Source organism: Mirounga leonina, unplaced genomic scaffold (genome assembly GCF_011800145.1).
Source record: "Mirounga leonina isolate KUSES-001 unplaced genomic scaffold, KU_Mleo_1.0 Mir_92, whole genome shotgun sequence".
In the NCBI taxonomy this organism is placed as follows: Eukaryota; Metazoa; Chordata; class Mammalia; order Carnivora; family Phocidae; genus Mirounga; species Mirounga leonina.
The window spans coordinates 10081871-10093394 of NW_023270852.1; the positions used below are offsets into that span (position 1 = coordinate 10081871).

The 11524-nt window shown below is 54.4% G+C and overlaps 2 protein-coding genes across 2 annotated transcripts in view; both read left to right on the forward strand.

Annotated features, from left to right (window-relative positions):
* DCHS1 (dachsous cadherin-related 1) overlaps nucleotides 1-3354 on the forward strand; it is a 35499-nt gene extending 32145 nt beyond the window's left edge. The window contains exon 21 of the mRNA XM_034995053.1: nucleotides 285-3354. Within this exon, the coding sequence (XP_034850944.1) occupies nucleotides 285-2896 (2612 nt within the window). The 3' untranslated portion in view covers nucleotides 2897-3354. The remainder of the gene's footprint in view (nucleotides 1-284) is intronic.
* An 802-nt stretch (nucleotides 3355-4156) lies between these two features.
* On the forward strand, nucleotides 4157-9583 carry TPP1 (tripeptidyl peptidase 1). The gene is made up of 13 exons (XM_034995245.1): nucleotides 4157-4266; nucleotides 4366-4437; nucleotides 4716-4855; nucleotides 6032-6182; nucleotides 6393-6520; nucleotides 6673-6851; nucleotides 7030-7228; nucleotides 7376-7564; nucleotides 7796-7865; nucleotides 8299-8419; nucleotides 8503-8661; nucleotides 8834-8959; nucleotides 9128-9583. The coding sequence occupies exons 1-13, from the start codon at nucleotides 4223-4225 to the stop codon at nucleotides 9266-9268; spliced, it is 1719 nt and encodes a 572-aa protein (XP_034851136.1). The 5' UTR covers nucleotides 4157-4222; the 3' UTR covers nucleotides 9269-9583.
* The last annotated feature ends 1941 nt before the right edge of the window (nucleotides 9584-11524 follow it).

Sequence of the window (11524 nt, forward strand, 5' to 3'; positions counted from 1 at the left end):
ATTTTCACTCCATTCCTAGAATTTGCCTGAATTCTTAACTCCTGGATCTCTGACCCAGTGAGAACATTTTCCCTCCTTTGTCTCTGTTTTAAGCTCTGTCCTGACTGCATGTCCAGAAGCCATTTCGTGAATCCTGGAGACCATTCCATAAATTCCCAGCACATAGGCCATTCCCTGGAGTCTGACTTCCAAAGCCATTTCTTAGGCCCCCCAAAGGATCACCCCTGTACTCACCTACAGCGTCTGCTGAATGCATATTTCTCTCCATTCCCTTCTCATCTCAGGGACTTTGTTCACAACAGTGGGGACAGTGGCCTTGGGCCAGGAGGGGCCAGGAGTGGTGGACGTGGTGCTGGAAGCACGAGATCATGGGATGCCAGGACGGGCAGCAAGAGCCACAGTGCATGTGCAGCTGCAGGACCAGAATGACCACACCCCCAGCTTCACATTGCCACACTACCGTGTGGCTGTGACTGAGGATCTGCCCCCTGGTTCCACCCTGCTCACCCTGGAGGCCACGGATGCCGATGGAAGCCGCACCCATGCCACCGTGGACTATAGCATTGTCAGTGGCAACCGGGGCCGAGTCTTCCAGCTGGAACCCCGGCTGGCTGAGACTGAGGAAGGTAATGGACTAGGCCCCCGGGCACTGGGCTGCCTGGTGTTGCTTGAGCCTCTAGACTTTGAAAGCCTAACCCAGTACAACTTAACTGTGGCTGCAGCTGACCGGGGGCAGCCTTCTCGCAGTTCAGCCGTGCCTGTCACCGTCACTGTGCTGGATGTCAATGACAACCCCCCTGTCTTCACTCGAGCGTCCTACCGCATGGCGGTTCCCGAGGACACACCTGTTGGAGCTGAGCTGCTGCATGTGGAGGCCTCTGACGCTGACCCGGGTCCTCATGGCCTTGTGCGTTTCACCCTTAGCTCAGGTGACCCTTCTGGGCTCTTTGAACTGGATGAGAGCTCAGGTGCCTTGCGACTCGCCCGCCCCTTGGACTGTGAGACCCAGGCTCGACATCAGCTTGTAGTGCAGGCTGCCGACCCTGCTGGGGCACACTTTGCTCTGGCACCAGTGACCATCGAGGTCCAGGATGTGAATGACCATGGCCCAGTCTTCCCACTGAGCTTGCTCAGCACCAGCCTGTCAGAGAACCAGCCTCCAGGCATTCTTGTGACCACTCTGCATGCGATTGATGGGGATGCTGGGGCTTTTGGGAGGCTCCGCTACAGCCTGTTGGAGGCCGGGCCAGGGCCTGAGGGCCGTGAAGCATTTGCACTGAACAGCTCAACAGGGGAGTTGCGGGCACGAGTGGCCTTTGACTATGAGCACACAGGAAGCTTCCAGCTGCTGGTGGGTGCTGTGGATGCTGGGAATCTCTCAGCCTCGGTCACTGTGTCCGTACTGGTGACAGGGGAGGATGAGTATGACCCAGTATTCCTGGCTCCGGCTTTCCACTTCCAGGTGCCAGAAGGTGCCCGGCGTGGCTACAGCCTGGGTCATGTGCAGGCCACAGATGAGGATGGAGGTGCCGATGGCCTGGTGCTCTATTCCCTTGCCACCTCTTCCCCCTATTTTGGTATCAACCAGACTACAGGTGCCCTGTACCTTCGAGTGGACAGCCGGGCACCAGGCAGCGGAACAGGCACTTCTGGGAGTGGAGGCCGGACACGGCGTGAGGCACCACGGGAGCTGAGGCTGGAGGTGGTGGCACGGGGGCCTCTGCCTGGTTCCCGGAGTGCCACAGTGCCCGTGACTGTGGATATCACCCACACTGCACTAGGCCTGGCACCCGACCTCAACCTGCTATTGGTGGGGGCTGTGGCGGCCTCCCTGGGAGTTGTGGTGGTGCTTGCACTAGCAGCCCTGGTCCTAGGGCTGGTGCGGGCCCGTAGCCGCAAGGCTGAGGCAGCACCTGGTCCGATGTCACAGGCAGCGCCTCTGGCCAGTGGCTCTCTGCAGAAGCTAGGCCGAGAGCCACCCAGCCCACCACCCTCAGAGCACCTCTATCACCAGACTCTCCCCAGCTATGGTGGGCCAGGAGCTGGAGGACCCTACCCCCGAGGTGGCTCCTTGGACCCTTCACACTCCAGTGGTCGAGGCTCAGCAGAGGCTGCAGAGGATGACGAGATCCGCATGATCAATGAATTCCCGCGTGTGGCCAGTGTGGCTTCTTCCTTGGCTGCCCGTGGCCCCGACTCAGGCATCCAGCAGGATGCAGATGGACTGAGTGACACATCCTGCGAGCCACCTGCCCCTGACACCTGGTATAAGGGCCGCAAGGCAGGGCTGCTGCTGCCAGGTGCAGGAGCCACTCTGTACCGAGAAGAGGGCCCACCAGCCCCTGCCACAGCCTTCCTGGGGGGCTGTGGCCTGAGCCCTGCACCCACCGGGGACTATGGCTTCCCAGCAGATGGCAAGCCATGTGTGGCAGGTGCACTGACAGCCATTGTGGCTGGTGAGGAGGAGCTCCGTGGCAGCTATAACTGGGACTACCTGCTGAGCTGGTGCCCTCAGTTCCAGCCACTGGCCAGTGTCTTCACAGAGATTGCCCGGCTCAAGGATGAAGCTCGGCCATGCCCCCCGGCTCCCCGTATTGACCCACCACCCCTCATCACTGCTGTGGCCCACCCAGGAGCCAAGTCTGTGCCCCCTAAGCCAGCCAGCACGGCAGCAACCCGGGCCATCTTCCCACCAGCCTCTCACCGCTCCCCCATCAGCCACGAAGGCTCCCTATCCTCAGCTGCCATGTCTCCCAGCTTCTCACCCTCACTGTCTCCTCTGGCTGCTCGCTCACCCGTTGTCTCGCCATTTGGGGTGGCCCAGGGCCCCTCAGCCTCAGCACTCAGCGCAGAGTCCGGCCTGGAGCCACCCGATGACACAGAGCTGCACATCTAGCTGTGGCCCAGGCTGGGCCCCGACCTGGGATGCGCACAGCGTCCCCAATGCAGGCCCCATCTGAGCCTGCCCTGGGCAGCCTCGGACCATGATTGACCACGGGGGAGGCCAGCTCCCCATCCTAAACCCCTCCAGTGAGGGTAGGTCCCACATCTCACCCTGCCCCATCAGAGCACAGTGCCACAGAGGCTCTGTTGGGCACTGACCTGGGGCCAGGTCCAATGCGGGGAGAAATATGAAGGAGGCAGCAGCCCTGGGTTCTCCTCAGTGAGGGCTTCCTGCCCTGCACCAGCACCCTGAGGTGGAGCTGAGACTTTATTTATTGGGGGGTAGGGGGATGGGGGAGGTCCCTCCAACCTATTTGGGCCCAGCTCCTTTGGGTTCCACTGACACCCCTGCCCCTGCACAGAACCAAGTGCCAATTCTCACTCTGGAGCCTTAATAAACTGCAGTTTGTATCCAGTGTCTGGCTGTATTCTGTGGGGGCCGTGGGGCCGGGGGATGATTGCCAGGCATCTGATACATTGTGGACACCTCAGGGGGCACAGAGGGGTGGTGGACACAGGCATCTAGGGTGGGGATGGCACTGGGAGCCCAAGCCGAGCCTGAGGCTGAGTGTCACATGTCTGCAGTTGGCCTTTCCTACTCACAAGGGCTGGGAAGCCAGACAGAAGGCAGACAGCAGGGGCTTCCTTAAGGCACTGACATAGAGAGGGATTGGCTGGGTGAGGAAAGATCTTGGGGATGGCCAGCTCTAGGCCTGAGGGTCCACATAGAACAAGAGCTCACGTCTCTTGAGCCTTTGCCACACCAGGCTCTCTGCTGAGCGGTGTGCCTGCTTTATCTCTGTACATGTTCACTGCAATTCTGTGAGGCAGAGCACTTTAAATACAGCCGCTTCCGTATTCTAAATGAAACCTAGGCTCCGAGAGGTTGGGTGCTTTCCCGGTAACATACAGCTAAGGAGGAACCCTGGTCTGTGGGTCTGTGTGCCCCAGGGCCCCTTCCTTAAGCACTGCCCTACACCCCTTGGTGGGTGCCAGCTGGACTCCGGCAGCCGGGGCGGGGGTGGGGGGCGGTGGTGGGGTGGGGTGGGGTTTGGAGCCCGGGACGAACCCAGTGCGGGCGGGGGTCGGGGAGGGCGTCTGGAGCCCGGACGAACCCAGTGCTGGCGGGGCCGCAGAGGAAGGATCGGGCGGCAACCCCACCCATCTCCAGCATTTAGGACCACCCATTTGAAGGAGGAGCCAGCACGGGCACGAGTTTCCCCGCAGCCGCGTGGTGTTGGTGCTCGCGGTAGACTATAAGGCTCATGTGATCTGTCACATGACAGCGGATCTCCAGAAAGGCAGAATGAGACTCCGAACCTGGTAAGAAATTAGGGGGCCCCGGGAGGAGGGGGTCAGGTTGGAGGGTGGGAATACAGTGGCAGCCCGGCCCCTGCTGAAACCCGCCTGCCGCCTCTGCAGCCTCGTCGGGCTCCTTGCCCTCTTAGTCGCTGGCCAATGCAGTTATAGCCCGGAGCCGGACCAGCAGCGGACGTGAGTTGACTTAGCACAGACCGCCCCCTTCCCTATGCCCTGTCCTATGCCCACTGTCTTGGCCCAGCCTCCCTCACCCCCTTACCAGCTCCTGGTACCCACTCCATAGTCTTATCCCCAGGTTCCCAGGCTCAGTCCCCAATCATTCACCTCCTGTGAGCCGTATCTGCCCCTGGGATCCTACCCCAGGTCTCAGCCCCTAATCCTGAACCTTCCATGACTAATATTTCCCATCCCCACACTAACAAAGGCCATGTTCCTGACCTCTGACCCTGCAGGTTGCCCCCAGGCTGGGTGTCCCTGGGCCGTGTAGACTACGAGGAAGAGCTGAGTCTCACCTTTGCCCTGAGACAGCAGAACGTGGAAACGTTGTCCGAGCTGGTGCAGGCTGTGTCGGATCCTGGCTCTCCTCGTTATGGTGCCTATTGAAATAGGGACTGGGGCTGGGAAGTGGGATGCAGTGAAGGGACTCCAGGGCTGGGCTGAGTGTGGGATGGCGCACATAACGTCAGGGTCATGCCCTTGGTGCCTAGGGAGGTGGTGATATAGGACAGTTGAATGGCAGTGGCCCTCATTGAAGAGTTTCTGAATTAAAAAAAAGTGAACAGGAAATAAACTGTCCAAAACTCACTCAAATTCCTTCCCCCAAAACTCCCCACCTATGTTTATCAGGCTAGAAACCTGAAAGTTAAGAGCACAAGCTGTGTGATCAAATCTGGACTCAAATTCTGCTACTACTTACCAGACACATGGGACGTAGTATCCAGTACAGATAGGTGCTCATCAACTCAAATTCTTTCCCCACCCTCAAACCCATGCCTGTTTCCTCCTCCAGTCAGACTCTAGAGCTATCATCTCCAGTTCTGGTTCTGAAAGAGCCTTTGGAGTCCTCTGCTTTCTACCATTGCTTGTTACCGCCCACCCATTTGTTTATTCTTGCACCCAGACTGCTGCCCAGTCTGGAGTGGTTCACCCCACTCCCCACCCTGCCCCCTACTCTGCTCCCAAACAGTGTTCTGTTCCAGTGGTCATGCTGGATAGTGTCCCTCCCCTGCATGAAGCCCTTCATGGTTGGGTGGCAGTGGTATGTGTGTGAGGGGGAAGGCTCAGATTCACCCTGGAGCTGTGTACATGGCACTCTGTAGGAAAACAGTGACTCACCATCACGTTAAGCTTAAAATCAACAAGTACGAAGACTGGAACTGAATTAGATGTCACTTTATAATTGGTTCTGAAAGTTTTGAGAACTTTTACTGGAAATAAACTTAATATGGGAAATTTTAATTTTTAATCTCATTTGTTGTTTATGATTATGGCAATACATGTTCTGATGCAGCATTTGCAACCTTCTGGCCTTTAGGATAAATCCATATTTCTGGCCATGGCATTCCAAGTCTCCCTAGCCTTTTCTTCTCCTGGCTCCCAAATATAGCTTGTACCTGCACAGCCTGCCTTTTTGCTAGAAAGTTCCCACCTATCCCTCAAGACCCTGTACCAGGTTCCCTGGGAAGTCCCAATGTCCTGGCTGAGGTCCAAAATGGGCAACTTGGAAAAGCAATGAATGAAGTCAAGATCCTCTACTGAATCCCTGCAGGAAAATACCTGACCCTAGAGGATGTGGCTGAACTGGTCCGGCCATCACCACTGACCTTCCGCACAGTCCAAAAATGGCTCTTGGCAGCTGGAGCCCGGAACTGCCACTCAGTGACCACACAGGACTTTCTGACTTGCTGGCTGAGTGTCCGGTGAGAGGGAAGGATTGCCCCGTGGAGGGTACCAATCATCCCATCAGGGAGATGAGTCACCCCAATGGGAGAGAGCTGAGAAGCTGGTGGGAGCTTGTGGGTGAGAGCTAACACACAGGGAGACAAGAATGAGCAGTAATGCTCAGGTAGCCTCCTCTGCTCTGGTCTGTGCTGCTTTCTGACCTCTGTTCTCTGATCTCTGACCTCCAGACAGGCAGAACTGCTGCTCCCTGGGGCTGAGTTTCATCGCTATGTGGGGGGACCTGCAGAGATCCATGTTATAAGGTCCCCACGTCCATACCACCTGCCGAAGGCCTTGGCCCCTCATGTGGACTTTGGTAACACCCAGTGGGGTCGGTGGGGTTTGAAGCAGGCAGAACCAGGGGCTGGAAAAGTTTAGGTGCCATGGGGGGGTTTGAGGTGGGATCTGTGGTAAAGTGGGGGTTGGAGTCTAAAAGATCTCCTCCTCAAGCCTGACCCCTCCCCACAGTGGGCGGGCTGCACCGCTTTCCCCCCACATCATCCCTGAGGCAACGCCCAGAGCCACAGGTGTCAGGGACTGTTGGCCTGCACCTGGGGGTGACCCCATCCGTGATCCGTCAGCGATACAACTTGACAGCACAAGACGTGGGCTCTGGCACAACCAACAACAGCCAAGCCTGTGCCCAGGTGAGCCGGACAGAGAGCTCCAGGGTCCTGACACCCTACCCAAGATGCCTCCCCAGGCTGGGGCTTGCTTTCTCACTCCTCCCCTGGGTCCTCACCCCCTATCTGGAATAGTGTCCCCTGGCCTGACCTTGGGGCTGCATCCTCTGACCCATGATACCTGATCTGAATCCTTCTGTAGTTCCTGGAGCAGTATTTCCATGACTCGGACCTGGCTGAGTTCATGCGCCTCTTCGGTGGGAAATTTGCACACCAGGCATCAGTAGCCCGTGTGGTTGGACAGCAGGGCTGGGGCCGGGCTGGGATCGAGGCCAGTCTAGACGTGGAATACCTGATGAGTGCCGGCGCCAACATCTCCACCTGGGTCTACAGTAGCCCTGGTACTGCCAAGGGGACTGGTGGGTGGGGAGAGGGGTGGTCGTGAGTGGTGCTCACTGCTCCCTCAAGGGAATCCCATGAGCTAGAGGGAGACCGTGACAACCTCCCAAAGGACCGCCCTTGTGCTCCTCCCCTCCCCCCAAATCCAGGCCGACATGAGTCACAGGAGCCCTTCCTGCAGTGGCTCCTGCTGCTGAGTAATGAGTCAGCCCTGCCGCACGTGCACACCGTGAGCTATGGGGATGACGAGGACTCCCTCAGCAGCGCCTACACCCAGCGGGTCAACACGGAGTTCATGAAGGCAGCCGCTCGGGGTCTTACCCTGCTCTTTGCCTCAGGTGACCTCCTACTCTAAACTTAGACCCTACCTCAACTCAGGAGTTTTGACCCCACGGGGACCCTTGTGATCGCTGACTTACAATCTGAACTCAGTAGGGACCATTGATCTGACCTCTAAACTCAGACCTCTTGCAGTAATGACTAACTCTTGAATTTCTTCTCTGACATCTGAACCCACATATCAAGCTCTGACCAATTAATCTGAGTGCTAAACTTGGTCTTTCTCCCAGGTGACAGTGGGGCTGGGTGTTGGTCTGTCTCTGGAAGACACCAGTTCCGTCCCAGTTTCCCTGCCTCCAGGTAAGCACCCCAGCCCACTACTTACCTGTGACCACCAATCTTCATCTACGGCTGCATGATCTAGAACTTTGCCTTGACCCCACCAGGTGCTCCTGTAGCTAAGACCTCAGTTTAACCAGCTCTGGTTGCTGCATTCCCTTCTTCCTACATGTCTAGGCCCCATGGCTTCTGAGTGGAATGCAGTTCCCAGTATTCCTCTTCTCAGTTCCCAGGCATTTTAGTAGAAGATTTGGTGAATGTTCTGTAGACAAAAGTGTGCACTGTCACCTCAGGCCATGCCTTGAGGGCTCAAAATCTCTTAGTCTTTCTCATGTACCTGCTTCCCCCCAGAGTCCAGCCCCTCTAGCAAAGCGAGCCCACACTTACCCATCTCCACACATTTTGGAAGTCCCCTTGGAACCCATACAGTGTGAGTGCTGTTTTCTGCTTTCAGCCCCTATGTCACCACAGTGGGAGGCACATCCTTCCAGAATCCATTCCGAGTCACAAATGAGATCGTTGACTACATCAGTGGTGGTGGCTTCAGCAATGTGTTCCCACAGCCTTCATACCAGGTATGTGTATGTGTCTGGATGGATGGATGGGTGGGAGGGATCCTCAGTTCAGCAGACAGTACTCACTCAACAACATCTTTCAGGAGGAAGCTGTAGCCCAGTTCCTGAGCTCCAGTCCCCACTTACCACCATCCAGTTATTTCAATGCCAGTGGCCGTGCCTATCCAGATGTGGCTGCACTCTCCGATGGCTACTGGGTGGTCAGCAACAGCGTGCCCATTCCATGGGTGTCTGGCACCTCGGTAAGAATCAGCCTGGCTCCAAGCCCCCACTCAGGAACTATGCTCACCCTCTACTAAGACCTTGCACCCAGAACCCCTGTCTCCTCAGAGACCTCTGATCCTTTCAAACATCCCTCCCCCAAATCCAATCACTCTGAACCCCTAACTTCTACTTACACCCTCACTCTTATAGGCCTCTACTCCAGTATTTGGTGGGGTCCTGTCCCTGATAAATGAACATAGAATCCTCAATGGCCACCCCCCTCTTGGCTTTCTCAACCCAAGGCTCTACCAGCAGCGTGGAGCAGGACTCTTTGATGTGAGTATGGAAGGGAAGGGTGTGGACATTTTCATGAATATGGGGAGTGCAAAGATGAACTTGAGGGCAGTTCTGACGGGGTCCTGAAATGTAAATACAAGGTAAGGGGGCTTAGTCTGTTAGTACTGGTACAGACAGGCCCAGATCTGATATCCACCTTCTCCCTAGGTAACCCATGGCTGCCATGAGTCCTGTCTGAATGAAGAGGTGCAGGGTCAGGGTTTCTGCTCTGGCCCTGGCTGGGATCCTGTGACAGGCTGGGGAACACCCAACTTCCCAGCTCTGCTGAAGACACTAATCAACCCGTGACCCTTTCCTGCTGGAGAGTGAACCTATCCCCTGCCCCATAGCTGGTGGCTTGGTCCCTTATTCTGCACTGTTGGAAGCCCTGCTGAACCCTCAACCATAGACTGCTGCAGACAGCTTATCTCCCTAACCCTGAAATTTTGTGAGCTTGACTTGACTCCCAACCCTACCCTACTCTATCACGCTCACGTCTCCCTACTCCTGCCTCATGTTTCTCTATAGATGCTATAACTAGTATTGTTTGGGACCCCCCAACCCCCCCTATTTTTTTTTAAATATTTTATTTATTTATTTGACAGAGACAGAGATAGCGAGAGCAGGAACACAAGTAGCGGGAGTGGGAGAGGGAGAGCAGGCTTCCCGCCAAGGAGGGAGCCCGATGTGGGACTCAATCCCAGGACCCTGGGATCATGACCTGAGCCGAAGGCAGACGCTTAATGACTGAGCCACCCAGGCACCCCCGAACCCCCCTATTTCACTCCCCCCCATTTCTTCTTCCTCTTTTCAACCAGGCTTTTTCGAAGAGTTGTCTATGCTCTCTGTGTACACTGTTTCACTTCATGTTCTCTCCTCAGTTCAGTGCAGTGAGACCTCTGCTCTCACTTTTTCCCTCTTTCCTCCCCTGACAATGATAGCAATGGCCGTCCTGCTGCTTCATCCAGTGCACTCTTCCCAGCCTTTGCTTTATGGGCTCTCTGTCACAGCTGTCCACTGCCTCTCCTTCTTTAGCCTTCAGGGCTTAACTTCTTTTCTGACCATTCCCTCTTCTTCCTTCTCTTTCTCTTCTTCCTCATTGAATGTTGGTATACTTGATTGCTTCATCTTTACTCTTTTGCTCTTCTCAATCTACCCAGTGTTCCCTGGAACAAGTTAGTCACCTGTATCCACAGCTGTCACCATCTCACTAAATCAGACTTTTTTTTTTTTAATTTTTATTTTTTTATTCTTATGTTAATCCCCATACATTACATCATTAGTTTTAGATGTAGTGTTCCATGATTCATTGTTTGTGCATGACACCCAGTGCTCCATGCAGAATGTGCCCTCCTCAATACCCATCACCAGGCTAACCCATCCTCCCACCCCCCTCCCCTCTAGAACCCTCAGTTTGTTTTTCAGAGTCCATCATCTCTCATGGTTCGTCTACCCCTCCGTAAATCAGACTTTCTATCAGACGATGATTGATACCTCAAATGCAAGGTGTATGACACTCAATACTTCATCTCCCTCCTTCCCAATTCCAGACCATTCTCTTGTGTTCCTTCTTGGTAGATGAGACTATGCTTCTTCCAAGCAAGCCAGAAGCCTAAGTATTATCTTAGACTCTCCTTTCCTCCACCTCCCACTCCCTATTACCACTGTCAATAAGTTCTACTGATTTCACCTCTTAAATATATTTTTATCAATCCACAAGTCCTGCCTAACATTTCCTAAGAATATCTAGAACTCATTTACTTCTCTCCATCTCTACTGCTACTAAATTAGCTTAGAACCATATTTTCTCTCCTCTGAATTCTAGGAGGCTCTTGAAAAAGATGTCCTTACTTCCTGCCTGTCCATAAAACCATTTTTCCAGAGTAAAATGCAAATCCCATCAGGTCATTTACTTAAGACCCTTCAAAGATTACTGATGAAGTTCTGGCTTTTTGCTCTGACTCACAAACCTGATCCTTTCCTTGCTATTTTTCCTGAGTAACAAATTGTTTATCCTCCGGTGTTCTCCTTCCCCCTTCCTCCACTTCCCCCCTTTCACTTTTGCTCAAGATATTCTGTGCCCTTAACATGACCCCTGACTCCCTTTGCCTGGTTGGTTTCCAGGATTCTTTGAAGACCCAGCTCAGAAGTCTTCTCCAGTGAACCTTTGGCTCTCTGAAGCTAGTTGATTTTGGTATAGCAGAAAATGATTTGGTATAGCAGAAAAATCCCAGATTTTTTTTCAAACCAAACATTGTTTGATTCTTGGTTCTGATGTAGACTGGGAGAGAGCCTTGGACAAGTCCATCTCCCTGAGTCTTTTCCCTCCTCTGTTAAGTGGGGATATCAGTACCTGCCTCTAACAATAATCAGGGAATAATTAAATGGAATAAAATTGATAGAGTGCCTGACACAAAGAAGTAGGCAGCAGATGTTAGTTCCCTTTCTCCTTTGCACTGCATACTCTGTGTCTACCTCTAGTATTGTAACTCCAGCATAGTATTGAAAATGCCAGTTTACCTCTTTGCCTCCCTTTGAAGACTGTTGGTGCCTAGAGGACTAGAG

What these genes read in the sequence shown, in the direction of transcription:
- TPP1 (XM_034995245.1), top strand. Translation starts at nt 4,223, where the DNA reads ATGACAGCGGATCTCCAGAAAGGCAGAATGAGACTCCGAACCTG. An exon ending in AGAATGAGACTCCGAACCTG is followed by an intron (nt 4,267 to 4,365) that starts GTAAGAAATTAG and finishes CCGCCTCTGCAG; the next exon opens with CCTCGTCGGGCTCCTTGCCC. An exon ending in TCCCACAGCCTTCATACCAG is followed by an intron (nt 8,420 to 8,502) that starts GTATGTGTATGT and finishes AACATCTTTCAG; the next exon opens with GAGGAAGCTGTAGCCCAGTT.